Source organism: Oncorhynchus mykiss, chromosome 28 (assembly GCF_013265735.2).
Source record: "Oncorhynchus mykiss isolate Arlee chromosome 28, USDA_OmykA_1.1, whole genome shotgun sequence".
Classification (NCBI taxonomy): Eukaryota; Metazoa; Chordata; class Actinopteri; order Salmoniformes; family Salmonidae; genus Oncorhynchus; species Oncorhynchus mykiss.
Genome location: NC_048592.1, coordinates 21,629,522 through 21,649,542, shown reverse-complemented (window position 1 = coordinate 21,649,542; position 20,021 = coordinate 21,629,522). Strand labels below are relative to the sequence as shown.

Below are 20,021 nucleotides of genomic sequence, written 5' to 3'. Positions count from 1 at the left end.
TGGGTAACAAATTATTTTCTATCAACAACAAAAAAACTCCAGAAGCAGAGCATGTCCACACGAATAAGGAAAGAATAACCAAAAACCGATGTGCTCTTGTTAACCATTATTGAGATGCCGAGTTCAAAGAAAAGTTTACGTTTGTGGTATACAAGGCAACAGGAAAGTGTTTCGCATTGCGCTTGCCTGTGAAAATGAGCAGACAGACTGCTGGTTGGGGGAGGGTTGGTTTGGGAGAAGGGAGGAGAATACCACCCAGTGAGATGGGGGCTGGGGTTGTGCTCATAGGAAACAGTTGTGCTGACTACAAGGCCTCACACCATGCAGTAGGGCCACCCAGTTGCAGGCAGAATTTGTTTATTTTTATCCTTTCGGGAAAATTGTTCAGTGTGAGCTGTTTATTAGGGCTTTGATTTGTTATGTATCAACTTTTGCTTGCAGGGTGTGTGTATACACAAGATGGACTTGTGTATAGTGGAGGTTTGGGGTCAAGAAGGAGAAAAGGGGCAAAAAGCCCCCGCACTGAGTGCTAGGCAGAGGTGCATGGGTCATCCTCCAGCTGCCTCTGTTGATGTCATGGGGCTAGAATGCAGCTCTGGGGTAGAGCATGTGTACAAACACAGGGAAACACATTTAAACTACTTAAACAAAATAAACATTGGAACACAAGCATCAGGCAAATGTTTGGATGGTAAATGCAACAAAATAACATTACCTTAAGGATGACATATCAATAGAATTCATTAAAAAAACTTTAATCAAATCATTTTAAAACTGGACAAATTTCCATTTTGTATACAAATACATTGAAAACATGAATTGTTAACATTCTTTCATGGATATCTATGGTATGTAATGGCTTTAATGTTTAATGTTAGAGGTAATGTTTTATTTATTTTGCTATTAATTAAAGTTAGCGGAAATGAATTTATGTCCAATTGAACCCTTGCACAATAGTAACTGCATGATAAAACATTCACAACTCAACGGTACTTTTAATAGCACCATATTTCCAAGTGAACAAGTCGAGTGGCTGTCCCTCTCAGCAATAGCCTGATTTGGGTGTCATCCTTGCCAGTCGCTCTCCATCAATGGCATATTGCAATGCCAGGACTGTGTCTGTCAAGAGTAAGCCAAGGCCACAAAGTTAGAACATCTAGAGGGGACACTTGGGATCAACATTGGCTTTAGATATCAGGTTAGGCAAATGGAACTAGAAAAGTAACTGGTTACTCAACACATTCACATACCCAGTAATTTTCTTGCGTAGTCCACAATATCTGTCACCCCAGCCTCAATGTCATATGATGGCATCTCCATTGGCTTGAGAAAATCACTGGCCCTCTGGACAACACATAAAAAAACAAAAGACATATGGAACTTACTCATGCAATACAAAGTCATGTAATGTGTCAAATCTTTGATTATATTTCAATTCAAGTCAAAATTGGTGCAGTTATAGGTTCAGAATGTTTAAAGCCGCCCACTCAAGAAAAAACTTCAAACTGTAACCAGTGCCTGCAACCTGGTTCAGGTTGTCAGTCAACCTAACAGGGTATTTAAAAACAGCACAGGAATGAAATCAACATGCATTGATCACATCTTTACTATTGCTGCAGAAATTTGCTTTAAAGCAGTATCCAAATCCGTGGATGTAGTGATCACAATATAGTAGCCATATCTAGGAAAACCAAAGTTCCAAAGGTTGGGCCTAATGTAGTGTATAAGAGGTCATAGAAGAAGTTGTTGTGATTCATATGTAGATGTAAAGAATATTTGCTGGTCTGTGGTGTGTAATGAGAAGCAACCAGACGCTGAACTTGACATTTATGAAATTGCCGATTCCAGTTACTAATAAGCACGCACCCATTAAGAAAATGACTCAAATCTGTTAAATCGATTGATGAGGAATTAAAAAAAACTGTATAGTTGAGAGGGATGAGGCAAAAGGTATGGCAAATAACTGACAGCCCAACTGATTGGCAAACGTACTGCAAATTAAGAAATCATGTAACTAAATTAAAAACTATACTATGAAGCGAAAATAAATTATGTAGAAGAATGATAGTAAAAAGCTTTGGAGCACCTTAGAATGACATTAAAAACATTTAAATAAAAAAGGCAAACTCCGTTCCATCATTCATTGAATCAAATGGCTCATTGGTCACAAAACCCACTGGATGAAAAATTACTGAGGATAATAGAGGATGATATTGCCACATCTTCAATTTAAGCCTACTACAAAGTGTTTGCCCTCAGGCCTGGAGGGAAGCAAAAGTCATTCCCCTACCCAAGAATAGTAAAAGCCCCCTTTACTGGCTCAAATAGATGACCAATCAGCCGGTTACTAACCCTTAGTAAACTTCTGGGAAAACTTGTTTGACCAGATACAATGCTATTTCACAGTAACCAATTGACAGACTTTCAGCACGCATATAGGGAAGGACATTCAATAAGCACAGCATTTACACAAATGACTGATTGGCTTCAGTGCAGCTTTTGACATTACTGATCATAGTCTGCTGCTGGAAAAACGTATGTGTTATGGCTTTACATCCCCTGCTATAATGTGGATAAAGAGTTACTTATATTAACAGAACACAGAGGGTGTTCTTTAAGGGAAGCCTCAAACATAAATCAGGAAATCTCCAGGGTAGCTGTTTAGGCCCCTTAATGTTCGATCTTAACTAACGACATGCTTTGAGTAAAGCCAGTGTATCTATACATGCGGATGACTCAACACTAAATGCGTCAGCTACTACAGCAACTGAAATGACTGCAACACTTAAAGAGCTGCAGTTAGTTTCAGAATGGGTAAGCAAGGAATAAGTTAGTCTTAAATATTTCCAAAACTAAAAATCATGTGGAAATTGAGCAAGTTGAGTTGACTACACTGCTTGGAGTAACCCTGGATTGTAAACTGTCCTAGTCAAAACATATTGATACAACAGTAATTAAGATGGGAAGAAGTCTGTCCATAATAAAGCGCTGCTCTGCGTTAACAACACTATCAAAACGGCAGGTCCTACAGGCCCTAGTTTTGTAGCACCTGGACTACTGTTCAGTCGTGTGGTGCCAGGTGCCACAAAGAGGGACTTGGGAAAATTGCAGTTGGCTCAGAACTGGGTAGCATAGCTGGCCCTTAAAATTACACAGAGAGCTAACATTAATGACATGCATGTCAATCTCTCATGGCTCAAAGTGGAAGAGAGATTGACTTAATCACAACTTGTTTTTGTAAGAGGTGTTGACATGCTGAATGTACCGAGCTGTCCGTTTAAACTACTAGCACACAGCTCAGACACCCAACAATACCTACTCTCAATTGGTTAAAATCACACGATGCACACCCTACACACACACACTACAAAACATAGAAATGCACCATTTTCACATACTTTGATGTTGGCGTGGTGCTGGAGATGATGAATATGAAGTAGAACAATTGTGTAATTTCCCTTTAAAGACGAGGTGAGAAAAAAGATAGGTATACCGTCAACTCCTCATGCACTAACTCCTCCAGCTCAGACACCTGGGAGATGGCCTCATACATGTCGGTCATGGGCACAATGGAGTCCTGCAAACATGACTGGGAGTTAATATTCTTGAACACACTGTCTAATGTCCACTTGATACTATGTCAGACTTATTTAAATTGTTTTGTTCACAAGCGAGGTTGTTTTTCAATGAGAGTTTCAACTGCTAGGGAAGAAAAGACAACGCTGCTCCTAATCAGACAATCTCACAGGCACAAACATGACTAAGCATGGTAACCTCCCAACCTTAAAGGAGCAGGTGAACAGTTGTCTCATCTTTGATATTTTGATTATGAGTCACGTCACAAAAAATATGAAATGAAAACAATATACATTACTTCTTAGTAGTATTACATTTGTTTTAGAAACATTACAAAGCATCCTTGTCAGTTTGTGTTTTGTAGGTGTCATTTTAGTTGCATTTTATTGAGTGGTGAGTCTGTTTTAATCCACCTGCCAGTGGCTGGTGGACCAAAAAGTACTACTTTATCAAAGCCAAGGGATTTTGATCTTACCTCCTCTGATGAGCTGTTCTCCACTTCCATCTCATCAATCTTCTTTGGAAGATCAGCATCATTCACCCTGGATGTCCCATTCAGTTCCTTTGCTCTATGACAAGGAACAAAATACATAAGAAACAATTACCACTGAAAATCAATAACAAGATACTTACTATCCATTCATGGGTTTGAGTGTACCTGTCTGCATAGCGTAGTGTGTTTAGAGTGTAATCGCATGAGGCCATTCCAGGAGACACCATAGCAATCTGGAACATAAGAAAACATTATAGCCGATATTAAGTTACAGGAACAAAGTGGAGGAGCAATTCAGCGGGTCGGACACGAGTCGTATGAGGCAGGGGCTCCTAACGATCACAGATTACAAAAAGAAAGCCAGCTACGTCACGGACACCAACGCCACCCTACCGGACGAGCAAAACACCCGTTTCCCCACGCCTTTGAGCACAATGATGACTAAGACGACAAGGAGAGTGCCTGAGGACAACGAGGGCTACATATTTACGGTCTCCACAGAGGATGTGTAAGTCATTCAAACGTGATAACCCTCGCAAGGCTGCCAGCATCCCTATCCGCACCCTCAGAGCATTTTCAGACTAGCTGGCTGTTGTGTTTTCGGGCCTTTTCAATCTCTCCAACTCAGGCCGCTATCCCCACCTGCTTCAAGATGTCCACTATCATCCCCGTGCCCAAGAAAGGGAAAGTAACTGAATGACTAGCAATGCGTAGCACTCACTTCCATCATGAAGTGCTTCAAGAGACTAGATAAAAAGACCACATCACCTCTTCCCTCCCCAATTCGCCAACCACCCGACAGATTCACTGACAATGCAAATGCCATTGCACTGCACACTGCCCTAACCCACCTGGACAAAAGGAATGCCTGTGTGAGGATTCTATTCATTGACTAGAGCTCGGCATTCAATACCATAGTGCCCTCTTAAGTTTACCACAACGCTCACGGCCCTGAGACAGAACTCCTACCTATTCAACTGGGTCCTGGACTTCCTGACGTACCACTCCCAGGTGGTGAAGGTAGTCAACATTCTCTCTTCGACACTGATCCTTAACACAGGGGTGCCACAAGGTGCGACCTCAGTCCCCTCCTGTACACTCACGACTGAGTGGCCTCACACAGTTCCAACTCCATCAAGTTCGCTGACAACACGACAGTAGTAGGCCTGATTACCAACAGCGACAAGACTGCCTACAGGGGTGCCACAAGGTGCGACCTCAGTCCCCTCCTGTACACTCACGACTGAGTGGCCTCACACAGTTCCAACTCCATCAAGTTCGCTGACAACACGACAGTAGTAGGCCTGATTACCAACAGCGACAAGACTGCCTACAGGGAGTACTCTGACAGCGTGGTGCCAGGTAAACAATATCTCAACATCAGAAAAACAAACAGGAGTCGATTGTGGACAAGAGAAACAAGGCTAGGCACACCCCCTTCCTCATCAATGGAGCCACCATGGAGACTGTCAAAAATGTGTACACCGAGGAACTTGACATCTGAGAAGCTGAAATGGTCAAACCACAGACACCGTGGTGAAGGCAAGACTCTACAATCTCGGGATGCTGATAAAAAAATGTGGCCTGTCTCCATGGGCCCTCGCAGTGTTCTACAGGAGCACCATGGAGAGCATACTGTCGGGCTGCATCACACTGGTACAGACTGCAAGGTGCTACAGAGAGGGGTATGCTCAACCGAACGCACCCTTGGGACACCTGCAACACCATGGGGGGGACCCAAAAAATAAATCAGGGACCCCAGCAACGGCCTGTTGCCATCACTTAGATGCGGACAGTATAGGAACATCATGGCAAAATGTGTAAGACTGGCCAATAGCTTGTACCCCCAGATGAGACTGCTGTGAATAGACACCACTAGTCAGCTACCTGCTCCCCGTTCTCCTCCTGCCCCCCATAACCATAGCTACATTAGTAGTTAATAAGCCATTTTTAAGATTGTGCCTCTAGAGCTAAAGCCCAAAGAGGAGTCGCCGAGCCTTTACCATGCATGTCCTGGAGTTCTCTCCGATGAAGGAGTCTCGGAGCACCTGTGTCAGCTTGCTCATCCTGAAGGGTATGTGGTGGCTGTCCATCCCCAAGGAGCGAATACATTCCTACAGGGAGAGGAGGGAGAAAGTAGGGTTTAAACCAGCATTTTGCAAACTAGGGGTCACAACCTGAAATAAAAAAATAAAAATAAAGCTTTGTCCATAGAACCAGGGTTACATCAGTAACCTCTGGTAGTCACTAGATGCGGTTGTAATAAACAGAGTGATTTACAGCCTACAAAATGTGGCTCTATCCTTTGAACTGCTTAAACTACAAAGTATTATGACCCTCACCACTGAAAGACACGACTCTCAGGAACACGTAGGAGTCTGCTTTTTCCTTCCACAATGCCCACAACCCAAATGATTCATTAGAACAGAGTGGACAAGACCAGGCACTAAATCAGACAAGGTAAAAAAATAAAATAAAAAAATTCTACACATTGCCTGACAATCCCAATCCCAGATTGAAGTACTGTCAGACTGATTTGTAATAGAATAATAGCCCCAACTAAAAAAGTAAACGTGGATTACTTTTTTATTATTATACATTCATTGATTGAGATATAAATAAAATGGGGCTGCGGGCCCAAAAAGTTTGGAAAGCCCTGGCTTAGAGTGAGGAGCTGCAGCTCACAGCTCTAAACTTAGTTACATTTAGAAAGAAACCCCTTGCAGAATAAGCTGCTCAGTGTATATTCTCAAATCATACAAAAAAAAATGTTATTGACATCACAAGATAGTTACATTGATAATCTTGACATTGCCTACACATTTATGAGGGCTTTTGCTGTATTTACAGGTGGTTCATACCTGCTATATGATCAGGGTCATATTCACTAGGCACAAAACAGAAGAAAACAGACTGCAACAGAGGGACTAACTGAACATGTCCAATTAGAAACACCTGCTCCCATTTTCTGTTGCAAACATTTTGCTACGTGTGTACACGAATGAATACACCCCAGGTAAAAGGATTTCTAAAGAGTGAAAAATAGAAGGACAGTGGGCTAGTAGTTGTAGTAGAGAGTAGTTGTATTCACCTTGAGAGCTAGCAGGCTGCGGTTGATCTCGGCCGTCTCTGCCAGGGTCTGTCTGTCGTTGCTGCTGACGTCTGTGCCCCTCTCGTTCCCCGCCAGGTCCACCAGGGAGAACTTCCCGTGCAGCTGGTTCCTCCTCCGCAGGACCACCTGCAGGATGGCGTGGGAGCGAGACGAGTTGGCGTTGGCGGACGTCTGGCCGGACGTCCTGCGAAAGATGCAGCAAATAATTGTCACAAATAAATCACTACTTTAGTTGCTTACATTTTAATATAAGTTGCATCCTGAAGGACTCTATAGGGCTTTAGTATGCTAAAGTTAGATGAGATATTCATATTTGTCAAAATACAAAACAGGAACGGAAGACAACACACATGCTAGACAGGGCGAGGGAAAACCAGGGGTCTGTTCAGGAGGGCGCAATGTTCCAGAACGTTCAGGTGGAAATGTGCAGTGTTGACAAGATATGATTGTGCGTCAAGAACAATAGGGAATCCTGTCAGCTCTATTCATGCCATGTATAGCTAACATTTTGAATGTTTCACCTCACTGAACACACTCCGGGTGGAGTCAAAACAACATATGTACCTGCATGCACTGCCCATCTCAATCATCTTGATGACGTCTTCCGCACACGACACGTACATCTCCTGCAGGCCGACCACCTGGACCTGTTGTTTCTCATCCTCTAGCACTCGCAGCGAGGCCTTCTTGTTCAGCAGATCAAACACCTGCATATGCGGAGCCAAGTGTGTTAGTAGTGCTCTGGTCAAAAGAAGATCACTATATAGGTTGCCATTTGGGATACACAGCCTTAGTCACACCTAAAATGAGTCTAAACTTTTGTTCTAATCATGATGGATTCTCCACCAACAACAAAATCAAATCCCCAAGCTGCTTGAGGAGAACTACGAGCGCTTCCTTCTCACCTTGCCATTGTAGATCTCAAAAAAAGTCACATAGGGGCACAGGTCCTGACTGGAATATCTCCTCTGCTTCAGAAGGGTGAACACATCCTGAGCTAAGCAACAAGTAAGAGGAACGAGGAGTTACAAGACACTGTAAGACATCATGGAAGTATGGCCTAAGTAAAGGTCATGTATGACATTTACATACATAAATTCTAAAATCTGAGGTGGAAAGATTCTATTCTTTAGTAGTGACCTCAAATATCTATCAAAATATTTCCAGAAAACAATCAAAAAGGATAACTAAGCCAATATTGTAATGTTGTTGCTGATAGAAAATAGTCAATAATTTACCTGCCAAGGCATAGATCCCTTTGGAACTGTTCTGGCTCTTCCCTGAAAAGTCTCCTCCCATTGTCTGAATAGGGTAAAAAATGGGTACACATTTTACATGAGAGAAAACTGCTATAGTGTCAACCTGACAGGTAAAGGGAAAGGCTTACGTGAGTTTTACCACTTCCAGTTTGGCCGTAAGCAAAACAAGTTGCCATTCCTCCGTCAAAGATGGTCTGGACAAGAGGCTTGGCGGTAAACCTATCATTAAGAAATACAAGTATGTGGTTGTCTTGCAAAAACAAGTAATGTTGATACACCCAACAAACTTCATAAAGAGAACATGCACGCAAACGGTATTTGAACAGAACGTTTTGAAATCGGCAAATAATTGTAAAATAAACTGAAGATAATATTGTTTAGAAAACAAAAGTGAATACCTGTACACTAAGTCATTGGTGGATGACTCATCAAAGGAGTAGTCAAAATGGAAGACCTGGTTGTCCAGGTATTTGGTGAGGTCCACTTTCTGCTTGGGTTCATGAACAAGCAGCGTTCCATTTCCAGGGATAGTCACCACATCAATTTCTTTCTTGGTCACCTCTAAGAATATCACACAAACACTCAACATTAGAATGGACCAAAGATGCAGGGTGATGATACAAGGTGTGACTTAAAACGTTAATTAAGCATACCTTTATTGTTGAGAGGACGCTTGCGAACACACACACAAATTCTATGAGCTTCAACCTGTTGACCAAAAATAATAATTTAAGATACATTCTCTAATATAAGCAATAATTATAAATGACCTTCCACATTTCAAACACTTGTTCTTCATCTTACCGTATCCGATGGACTTAAAGGAAATACTTCCAAGGTCTCTCTGAAGTCTTCAATCATCTGGTAAAACTGCTTGTTCGGTCGGTTTGTGTCACCAAACTATAGGAAGCAGAACTGCATGTATAAGAGAAGTGATAAACTGGTGGGTCTGTAGTATTTCAAAATATTTTAGTAAATGCTTTCACTAGTTTAACACCGATGTGGAAAACCGATGTCAAAGCTGACGTGCATACCTATCTAATATAGGCATATGACAATGTCACCACGTAAAATTTTGCACTACACGTGCAACACAGCTTTGCTAACCTAGCCCACAATGTTTGATGTGTGCATCGAGCAGTCAACAAGTTGAACAGTCATTTGATAGAGTAAGAACATTTAAGCGAGACAACTCAAAGGCGGAATCCATTAACCAAAATAATGGAATTAATTGCCCTTGACAATCAACCGTTCTCGGTCGTGAGTGATATTGGCTTTCGCGACTGGTCCAGCACCGGTACACACTAGGAGGAGGGAGGTGGTGAGTGTGGTGCCAGGAAAACAACCTCTCGCTCAATGTCAAAACTAAGAGGAGAGGATTATGGACTTCAGGAAACAGCAGAGCGAGCACCCCCCTATCCACATCGAAAGAACAGCAGGGGAGAAGGTGGAAAGTTAAGTTCCTCGGCATACACGTCACAGACAAACTGAAATGGTCCACCCACACAGACAGTGTGGTGAAGAACGCGCAACAGCACCTCTTCAACCTCAGAAGGCTGAAGAAATTTGGCTTGTCACCCAAAACCCTGAAACTTTAATAGCACATTCGAGAGCATCCTGTCAGGCTGTATCACAGCCTGGTACGGCAACTGCACCGCCCTCAACCACAGGGCTCTCCAGAGACCGCGTTGTGCGGTCTGCACAACGCATCACCGGGGGCAAACTAACTGCCCTCCATGACACCTACAGCACCCGATGTCACAGGAAGGCAAAAAAGATCCAGGACAACAACTACCCGAGCCACTGCCTGTTCACACCGCTACCACCCAGAAGGTGAGGTCAGTACAGGTGCATCAAAGCTGGAACCGAGAGACTGAAGAACAGCTTCTATCTCAAGGCCATCAGACTGCTAAACAGCAATCACTAACTCAGAGAAGCTGCCGCCTATATCGAGACCCAATCACTGGCCACTTTAATAAAAGGATCACTAGTCACTTTATACAATGCCACTTCAATCATGTTTACATATCTTAAAATTACTCATATCACATGTATATACTGTATTTTATACCATCTATTGCACTTGCTAATGCAGCTCGGCCATCCATATACATATTTTCATTCACTCCTTTAGATTTGTGTGTATTAGGTAGTTGTTGGGGGCTGTTAGATATTACTGCACTGTCGGAACTAGAAGCACAAGCATTTCGCTACACTCGCATTAACATCTGCTAACCATGTGTATGTGACAAATAAAAATTGATTTGACTACCAAGTGTGCTATTATTCCAGATGTTGTCCTACCGGAGTTGCACAGTAATAGCGTCACTGCTATTAGCTTCACGCCATATGGAATGCTGTTTGGGTCTTTGTGTGTCAAAAAATATACACGTCAAATAACACAGCTCTATTATTGAATGTTGTGTGTTCTGAATTTGCACGAGCAAGCCAAGCGCCACCACTACTATCAGTAGCACTGTCAAAGCTGTACAAAGAAAGCCTGCAAACAAGCAAATACTGGCCACAAATGATGAGTTTACAACACTGTTGGTAATAAAGCATTATTTGCTCGACCACAACTTCTGGGGTAGCTAGCTAGCTTTAGCTTAGTATCTAGCTAGCACCAATACAACCAGCCTGAAAACAATGACCAGTAGAAACTGCAGTCATTTTCATTATTCTTAGCAATGATTTAGGAATCCTTGTGAGTAAGTATTAGCTAGGTAGCCACTTGTTTGCCTATTGAAATTGAACTTCAGTTCATGAAAATATATAGCTAGCCAGCTACTTAACCCAGTGAGGCTCAACCAGACCGTGTTGTGTAGCTAGCCACAATACGGATTAGGCACAATAGTGTAGTTTGCGGTTTGCCTTCAAAATAAAAAAAGTAACTATTTGAAAGTGATGCAGAAGGTTACAATTGGTGGAATCATGCCATATTTAGACTAGATATTGTTAATAAACAAGGTTTGAATGTGAAGCAATGAAATGGGGTATCAGTCTACTCAGTGACACCCAGAGCACAAATGTGAAGAGTTTACACAAATATTAGCTTTGTAGCTCTTATCGCAGGACTGTGACTGTGTGAAATCACCTCCCCAGTCAGCCTATTGTGTGTATTGACATTCATATTGCACTGAACAGCTTTACCTAAGGATTGGGGATTAATGAAATCTGGTAACAGTCCACTCAATATCCAATATGTTTGTTCCCAACGTCATCCTCAGAGTTATCAGACTCCAAAACATCCCCACAGTATTGTTTTTCCTCTGGAATAGTGTTCAATACACATAGGTTGACAATAAATGTGGCTCAATTCAGTTGTTTCAAAGTCCCGCAATAAGAGCTACGATGCTAATGTTTTCTGGGTGTCACTGAGTAGACTGATACCCCATGTCAATGATCCACAATCCATAGGTAAGGCTGTACAGTGAAATAAGAATGCCCCCAATACAATTCAAAAGTATAATACCCCAGTGGGCGGCAGGCGGTCTAGTGGTTAGAGCGTTGTGCCAGTAACCGAATGGTTGCAAAATCGAATCCACGAGCTGACAAGGTAAAGAACTGTCGTGCTGCCCCTGAACAAGGCAGTTAACCCACTGTTCCTAGGCCGTCACCATAAATAAGAATTAGTGCTTAACTGACTCGCCTCGTTAAATATATATATATATATTTTTAAATGTCATTGATCCACAATCCATAGATAAGGCTGTACAGTGAAATAAGTTTGCCCCCAATGCAATTCCAAAGTATAATACATCCAGCGTGATTTCAGATGTCAAATTAACAATTGATCTTTTGTTGATTTTATACAACATTCCAACCTCGTTTAGCATGATTTATTCAATTATGGCATAATTATACTTGTATTAATTTTGCATCACTGTCTGACATACTTTTATTTAGAAGGCTAAATGCAATGTCCACATTGTGGTTAATTCTTATTGTGGGTAGCTTCACATAGATGGGGTCTGACCACCATTAATCAAATAAGAAATCTTATAAATTAGGGTTATTTTAGATGATACCTAACTAAATAGTTAGCTAGCTATCGCTACTGAAACAGATGGTCGTTTTGCTATGTTTGAGGAAGAACATTGTTTGCATCCATGAGCTAGCTAGCTTTTCTTTTTTTGACTAGGACTGACGGTGCGCGAGACAACTTTACCAGCATCATAGCATACGTATCGATGAATGATGTGACATGAAACACGAGTGATCGTGTAATCAATGTGTAATAACTACGTAAAAAAAGTATGAAAATCTTAAATTAATATGTGATGTGCAGTCATATTCTGGACAAGACGTTGTTGGTTGAGAATGTGAGAATGAAACGACTGAACAATGAAACAGCACAGCAAGTAAGTGAAAAATAGGTTTTGATTATGTTTTACTGGTAATGGGGACATATGTAAATGCCAACAAAATAACTTTTGGTCAGTGTGGTGTGTGTGTGTAACCTTTATCTAGGCAAGTCAGTTAATAACAAATTCTTATTTACGGAGGACACTGGGCCAATCACGGCCGGATGTGATACAGCCTGGATTCGAACCAGGGACTGTAGTGACGCCTCTTGCACTGAGATGCAGTGCCTTAGACCTCTGTGTCCATGTGCGTGTGTTTTAACTCTAACGGTACTAGAATGCTTAAAAAGCCACTAATTTTTGGCATTAAAAAATATTTTAAAAAAAAATATATATACACACATATAAAATATATATATAAAAATCTGTATCTTTCTTTGTCAAGAAAAGTTTCAGATATCAGTAAAAAATGTAATGTCGGTGCATCTCCAATAGAACTTAATTGGGGGAATTGACGGTAAGTTAGCTATAGACCTACTGGTCTGCATCTTCACAAAAGCTAATTTCCATAGGACAATAGTACCATGTAAACATTATACAATGTCTCATACCTTTCCCTTCTTGGGCACCATGTCAGAACTCTTGACTGCATGGGACAATCTTTTGTTCACTGGTTTGCTCATGTCTGTGGGTACCACAGATCTCCGTTTGTCTGAAAGAGAAGCTATCAAATGTGATGAATGATGCTCACGAAGATAGCAGGGCATCAGAGTCTAGAATCATGCCCCCCAGTCCATTTAATGTATTTTTAATTGTGATCTTTAGGGCAAAACTAATCATAGATCAGCACTCCTCTAAGACTATTTATGAATACATGTCCAGAGCGATAAACAGTGATGTGACTCAAAGTTCCTAAAGCTCACTTGAGGTGACTAAGACACTCTTGGTATCGTTGACTGGCGGCAGGACAACAGTCTGCCTCTGATTGTTCCTCTTCCCCACTCGGTTGGGCACACCTGGAAAATGAAGTATGTTGAATATCAAGAAGACACAGAGGGGGAAAAAAATTGAGGGTAATGGAATTCATTATTTGAATGAAAGTAAGAAATATAGCCTGAGCGCCAGTCAGTTTGTGTCATGCCAACTCCCTGTCACTAAACAATGACTGCAATGGAGTTGGCAAGAGCACAAACAGATCTGGGGGCAGCATATATGGGATAGGCAAGAAATCAGAAAGCACAAAATGAGAAGCAACCCCCACCAGAAGCTTTGAGGACAGAGGGTGGATACTCTGAAGACAGGAAGTCTTGTTTAGTCTTAGCAGGTTCAGAGACTGGAGCAGGGGCCCGGAACAAGCATGTCTGCCGTATGGACTTTCTAGGAAGTGGAACTGAGTAGAAGAGTATAGTTAGCCTAACACCTTAACCACTACAGTTGTATTGAGTAGTCTTTTGTATGATTAATAACTTGTTCATCATCCTTCTGATCCCAACACTAGGCCAGTTGTGTAAAGTACGTAAGTAAAAATACTTGAAAGTACTAAAGTAGTTTTTGGGGCATCTGTACTTTACCATTTATATTTTTGACAACTTTTACTTCACAACATTGCAAAAGAAAATTTACATTTTACTCCGTACAATATCCCAGACACCCAAAAGTACTTGTTACATTTTGACTGCCTAGCAGAACAGAAAAATTGTCTTAGGATTTGGGTATGTAATTTTAGGCAAAAATTGAAGGGGGGGAAAAAAAGAAAAAAAGTCCGCTCCTTAAAAGGTATCTTTACTTTTACTCAAGTATGACAATTGAGTACTTTCTCCACCATTGCACTAGACAAACCATATAAATATCATGATTTCAACGTAGGCCTAGTAAACAGCTGGCCAGCTCCTTTTCCACTACTAATTCTCAATGTGTTCAATTTTAGCTGGGCGAATCAGGAATGCCATGTCAATTACTTTGTGTTACCTTGTTACCTTTTAAATGGTCAAATATATACATTCAATGGTTGTAAAGATGTGGAGAGGTCTCGACTTTGACACCACAATTCAAAAAGCAAGTCCTGCAGGCTCTATTTGTCTTATCTTGATTATTGTCCAGTCATGTGGTGAAAAGAAAATACCTAGTTAAGCTGCAGCTAGCCCAGAACAGAGTGGCACGTCTTGCTCTTCATTGTAATCAGAAGGCTAATATAAATACTATGCAGGCCAGTTTCTATTGGCTAAGAGTTGAGGAGTGTGACTGCATCACTTCTTTATATAAGAAACATGTGGAAAATTCAAAATTGTTTACAGTGAACTTATACACAGCTCTGGCACGCACACTTACCCCACCAGACATACCACCAGGGGTCTTTTCAGTGCCCAAATCCAGAACAAATTCAAGAAAGCGTACAGTATTATATAGAGACATTGCAGGGAACTCCCATCTCATATTGCTCAAATGAACAGCAAACCTGGTTTATAAATTTAAAAAATTAAATGACAAAATACCTCATGGCACAATGCCTCTCCCCTAGATATTGTCTACATATCCATACCTACACACTGTGTGCCATTTTTACATGTATGTAGTTCTGTACTTGAGCTGTTCTTGTCTAATAATGTTCTTAAGTCATTTTCATGTGGACACATGTTGCGAAAGCAGCAGCTACTCTTACAATGGGGATCCTAAAACAACCTCACCTGGTTGTCGAGGTCTTAATTGAAAGGTAAAAACCGGCAGACTCTGCCCTCTGTGGAATGCATTGAACTAGAAAGAGTGCTAGTACCCTTAACAAAACTGCTTAGGGTCACTTTACAGTACAAATACACTGAGTATACCAAACATCAGGAACACCTTCCTAATATTAAGTTGCACCCCCACCTGTTGCCCTCAGAACAGCCTCAATTCATTGGGGCATGGACCCTACAAGGTGTTGAAAGCATTCCGCAGGGATGCTGTCCCATGTTGACTCCAATACTTCCCACAGTTGTGTCAAGTTGACTGGATACCCTTCGGGTGGTGGACCATTTTTGAAAAACCCAGCAGTGTTGCAGTTCTTGACACAAACTGGTGCGCCTGGCACCTATTACCATACCCAGTTCAAAGGCACTTAAATATTTTGTCTTGCCCATTCACCCTCTGAATGACACACATACACAATCCATGTCTCAATTATATCAAAATTTAGAAATCCTTCTTTAACTGGTCTCCTCCCCTTCATCTACACTGATTGAAGTGGATTTAACAGGTGACATCAATAAGGCATCATAGCTTTCACCTGGTAAGTCTCATGGAGCTGTTCTTTATGTTTTGTATACTCAGTGTATGTCTATATAGTTTCAACCACAGTAGGCTGATATAATACTGAACAAAGACCTTTTGGAACCTATTGTCACAAAATGGAATTCTAGTTGTAAACAGTATGGTATAGGTCTTCTCTGTACATGATTGGTAGCCATCACATACCAAATAGTTCATCAATTATTTATGTACAGATTACATACTGTCCCACTACAAGGGCAGTTCCACTAACCACCAAGTGGGTAAATTTATTGTGCACCATTGATTAAAGAGTTATTATGCAACTGAAGATACAGGCCAATGTGATTTTATCTTCAAATCAAGGTATAACTGAGGAAAACAGCCCTATATGGGATTCCATCTCATATTAAGCAATTTAGCATATGATTTGGTTAGAGAGGAACATGCATTGCATGCAAACCTGTCTCCTCAGGAGGACCCACTTGAGCAGAACCTTATAAAGAAAATATCCATAATTAACTATCTTTCACACACACCACTGAAAGAAACACTTAGAAGACAGGGGTAGGCAACTATATTCAGCCGCAGGCAGATTTTTATCAGGGCGAATGGTGGGGTGCCGGAACATAATTACAGTGATTAGTTCACTGCAAATTGTCCGCAACTAAAACCAAAAATATATTTGAAAATAACAATAATTTCATACATTGATAACACAATCACATCTTTTTTTATTCATGGCCAATACTTGAACAGATTTCCTAAATTAACAGATTTTCATAAACTAAACTAATTTTTTGCTGAATCTACAATATTTTCTACCCCCCTCCACAAAAAAAAAACATGTTCTAACTTAGCATAATAACTTCTCAAGACAAGTCACTTACGATTGGAAGGAGCAGGGATCCTGGATGAACGGAGACGGCTTTCATATTTCTGGAGAAAATAAAAATCACACACGTAAGCAACATTGTTCCTGACTTTAGGATCATCAACTTTCAAATGTAATACACTTTGAACCTCAAGCTCCTAGGCCCACCCCTAGAGTATGCTTACCTTCTCTGGGGGAGCAGGTGTAGTAGCGGATTTCATGTGCTCAAAAAGCGCTTCATTCAGGGACCATAATTCATTTATTTCGAGCTAAATGACAGGAATAGCAGCAGTATGTCAACAAACATCAGTTTATTTAAAAAGTTGCAGCACATAGCATAGCCAAACGTATTTCATGTCACTCAAACTAGTATAAAAGGTGATATTTCACTCAAAGAAACATGTTAGTATTTTGTTCATTAGTCCACTGTTGATATGGTCCCAAAAATGCATCAGTCAAGATTAAAAGCACTAAGTTAATTGTTCTCTGTAACATAGACAAGGCACTCTTGAACCACTTACCTCCTTTCCCCTGCATACAGATTTCTCAAACCATTCAACATTTACAATAGATGTTGTGGAATCAACCGTTTTGATGTTTGCAGTATGCACTCGCCCTATAAAACACATTCAGCCATCAGTAACTTTACACCACCTGTTAGCAAGTTCACACCAATGCCTAGCCGACTAAACTACACGGGGAAGAAGTTGGTGGAGTTAATTAGAAACTTCCTTCACCGTAGAGTTCAGTCAGTTAATCAAAGTACAATGCCCTGCCTGGACCAGCGTTAGCTACTCCACTGTAACGGTAGTCACCCATTTCTACAAAAGGGTAACGTTAGCTAACTAACGTTATAATATTAAAACCAACAATCAACGGATGGCGTCATTATCCTATCCAACTAACGTTAGCTAAGTCAAATACTGTACCTAGCAAAATTTACTAAAATATTTAGCCGTCTTGTTTCTTTAACTACAATAGCTAACTATTTAAAGTCAGTAGGTACCTGGAATAATGAAAGACTATTAGCTAGTTACTGTAAATCAACAACCACACAGGTAACGATGTTAGCTATTCGCAGTTAACGTTGTGTTGAGTAAATTCGGCTAACGCGTTAACTTTAGCTGAGTTCAACTCATTCACCTGTACATTAACTGATTTACGCAACAACAAAAAGGTTAGCTAATATAACAAATAACAGCCAAATGCATAACCCACGTAAATGTTTGCTAACTAAGAAGCGAAATCATGTGAGAGGCGAATCTAACTTACTAACGCTAGCTAACCACCTTAACGTAACGTGTTGTATTGCAGGACACATTTGAAAAAGGAACCTAGCCAACGTCTCAATATGTATTTCCTAGTCAAATAAAAAGGTAGCTACACAGCTTACCGTCGCTTCTTTGGATGTTGACTGGAAACCCAACAAGAAGGTTTGCCATAGCTGAATCCATGTTAATTCGTGTAAACAGTTGAATTATGTAGAAAAGTTATCAAACGCCAGTCAACCGCCAAAGATTTGAAAGTCGTCTCACGTCAGCGGAAGAAGTAGAAAAAGGCGATGCTCATTGGTCGTGGGCAATGATGTTTAGTTTTAGGATGGTTTATCTAATTCGACAATTTGAAAAACAAGCAAACATAAAACTTTAAAAAGACACCCATGTCATATGCACATTAGTAAAATCATATAGGAAAACACGCAAAGTCTAGGACGTATTTCCTTTGTGGTCCTCTTGTGACAAGATGGCTCGGCAAGATTGGCAACACAGTTGTAACGTGAACGTCGTCGTGGCTAGGACTCCAGCTTTTGTCAAATTAATGTCAGATTTGAATTTTCGTAGCAGGTCAGGAGAATTTACGCAGCACTGCCAGGTTAGGATAAATAACATAGCAGGTTGAGATGATTAGATTAAGGTTAGCTAAAATGCAAAAAACTAAAACGTTTGACTTTAATTTGACCAAAGCTGTATCCCTTCTAGCCATAGAAACAAATAGAAGAAAAACACATTTCATTATTGCAGGTTACCTTCGCAGGTGTCGTATCCATTTGAATAAGTATGTGGTAGTCTTTTTTTTGTACCTTTAATAGAAACCATTCACTTGAACTAATGTCGTTTTTGACATATTGCTTGCATTTCCCATTTTAAATATGGGTGTATGATGCAATGACATGCATAACCACAGTGTGGCAGTAGCTAGCTACCACCTTGGAACATCGAGCTGCCGGCCAGCTACATGGCATGTTTTTTTTAACCTCTGAAATGACCAATGAATGTATACATTGTTATCCGCCACATCTCACAATGGTGCATTGTGCTCGTTTAGGAAAGTTATATTATAAGTTATATATCGAATGAGATTTTAGGATGGTTAGCTGAATAGTCCACAAAAAGTATCATCTGCCCAAAACTGCCAAATACTTGTATTAATATAGACTAAACTGTCCAGCGAATGTCCCACAATAACATCCTGTTGTTCTGCATGTTGGTATTTTAAATGTGGTCACCCTAATATATTATGACTCTCAAATCAAATTCAACAATTTGTTACTGTGACTCATTATGTTATTTAGTGTAATCAATGATTTGAGCTTGATACCTTCCATCATTTCTTTCGATGCCCAGCCTGCCCCCCAAGATGTTCCTGGGACCAGCCTGAGGACATCATTAACTTGATTTGTGTGGATGGAGGATAAGTGACACCATTTTACGGGAAGAGCAATAGTTACTTTATATGCCATTTAACCCAGCTTGTGCGAAAATACAATCATTGGACAATTTGGTAAAAAACTAACAGTTTGTTCTTTCATTTGTAGGGGGCTTTGAAAATGCTAAATGAGTCATTCAGTTTCGCATTAGGCCTAAAAAGTGTTTCAATTGATAGGCTAATACAGATTGGCAAGGTTACAGACCATGAAAACATATTTCCCTGAGTTCAACTAATGGATGAAAACCTAATGAGTCTAGATTATAGGTGGATTAGACTCAATCACAACATAGCCTGGCCAGAATAGTGGCTAACAATATAAAACAATAGACACATAATCCAAAAGTAAAAAATTAAGAAATATCAGAACCAGTAATGTCAGAGTCTGGAATATGTTGCATTTATATTTTTTACATTTTTGTTTGCTATATATATATATATATATATATATACT

At 40.6% G+C, this 20,021-nt stretch overlaps 1 protein-coding gene across 5 annotated transcripts; it reads right to left on the bottom strand.

Annotated features, from left to right (window-relative positions):
• Positions 1 to 739: 739 nt before the first annotated feature.
• Positions 740 to 18,923, bottom strand: LOC110508733 (kinesin-like protein KIF2C). Of its 5 annotated transcripts, XM_021589485.2 has the most exons (23): positions 18,888 to 18,903; positions 18,255 to 18,469; positions 17,383 to 17,477; positions 17,047 to 17,130; positions 16,878 to 16,926; positions 16,451 to 16,483; positions 14,006 to 14,134; positions 13,668 to 13,760; positions 13,356 to 13,468; positions 9,245 to 9,340; positions 9,094 to 9,148; positions 8,839 to 9,001; positions 8,569 to 8,659; positions 8,420 to 8,483; positions 8,087 to 8,178; positions 7,746 to 7,888; positions 7,161 to 7,365; positions 6,073 to 6,183; positions 4,235 to 4,302; positions 4,052 to 4,145; positions 3,494 to 3,577; positions 1,251 to 1,344; positions 740 to 1,119 (listed from the first exon to the last, which is right to left on the bottom strand). In XM_021589485.2, exons 2-23 carry the CDS (start codon positions 18,313 to 18,315, stop codon positions 1,043 to 1,045), a joined length of 2,094 nt encoding a protein of 697 aa, XP_021445160.1. In that variant the 5' UTR covers positions 18,316 to 18,469; positions 18,888 to 18,903; the 3' UTR covers positions 740 to 1,042. The 5 variants fall into 5 exon arrangements, with proteins under 5 accessions (XP_021445160.1, XP_021445164.1, XP_036822373.1 ...); XM_021589489.2 differs by lacking the exon at positions 16,451 to 16,483 and having other exon boundaries at positions 18,888 to 18,923; XM_036966478.1 differs by lacking the exon at positions 18,888 to 18,903 and having other exon boundaries at positions 13,356 to 13,456; positions 18,255 to 18,627.
• Between the last annotated feature and the right edge of the window lie 1,098 nt (positions 18,924 to 20,021).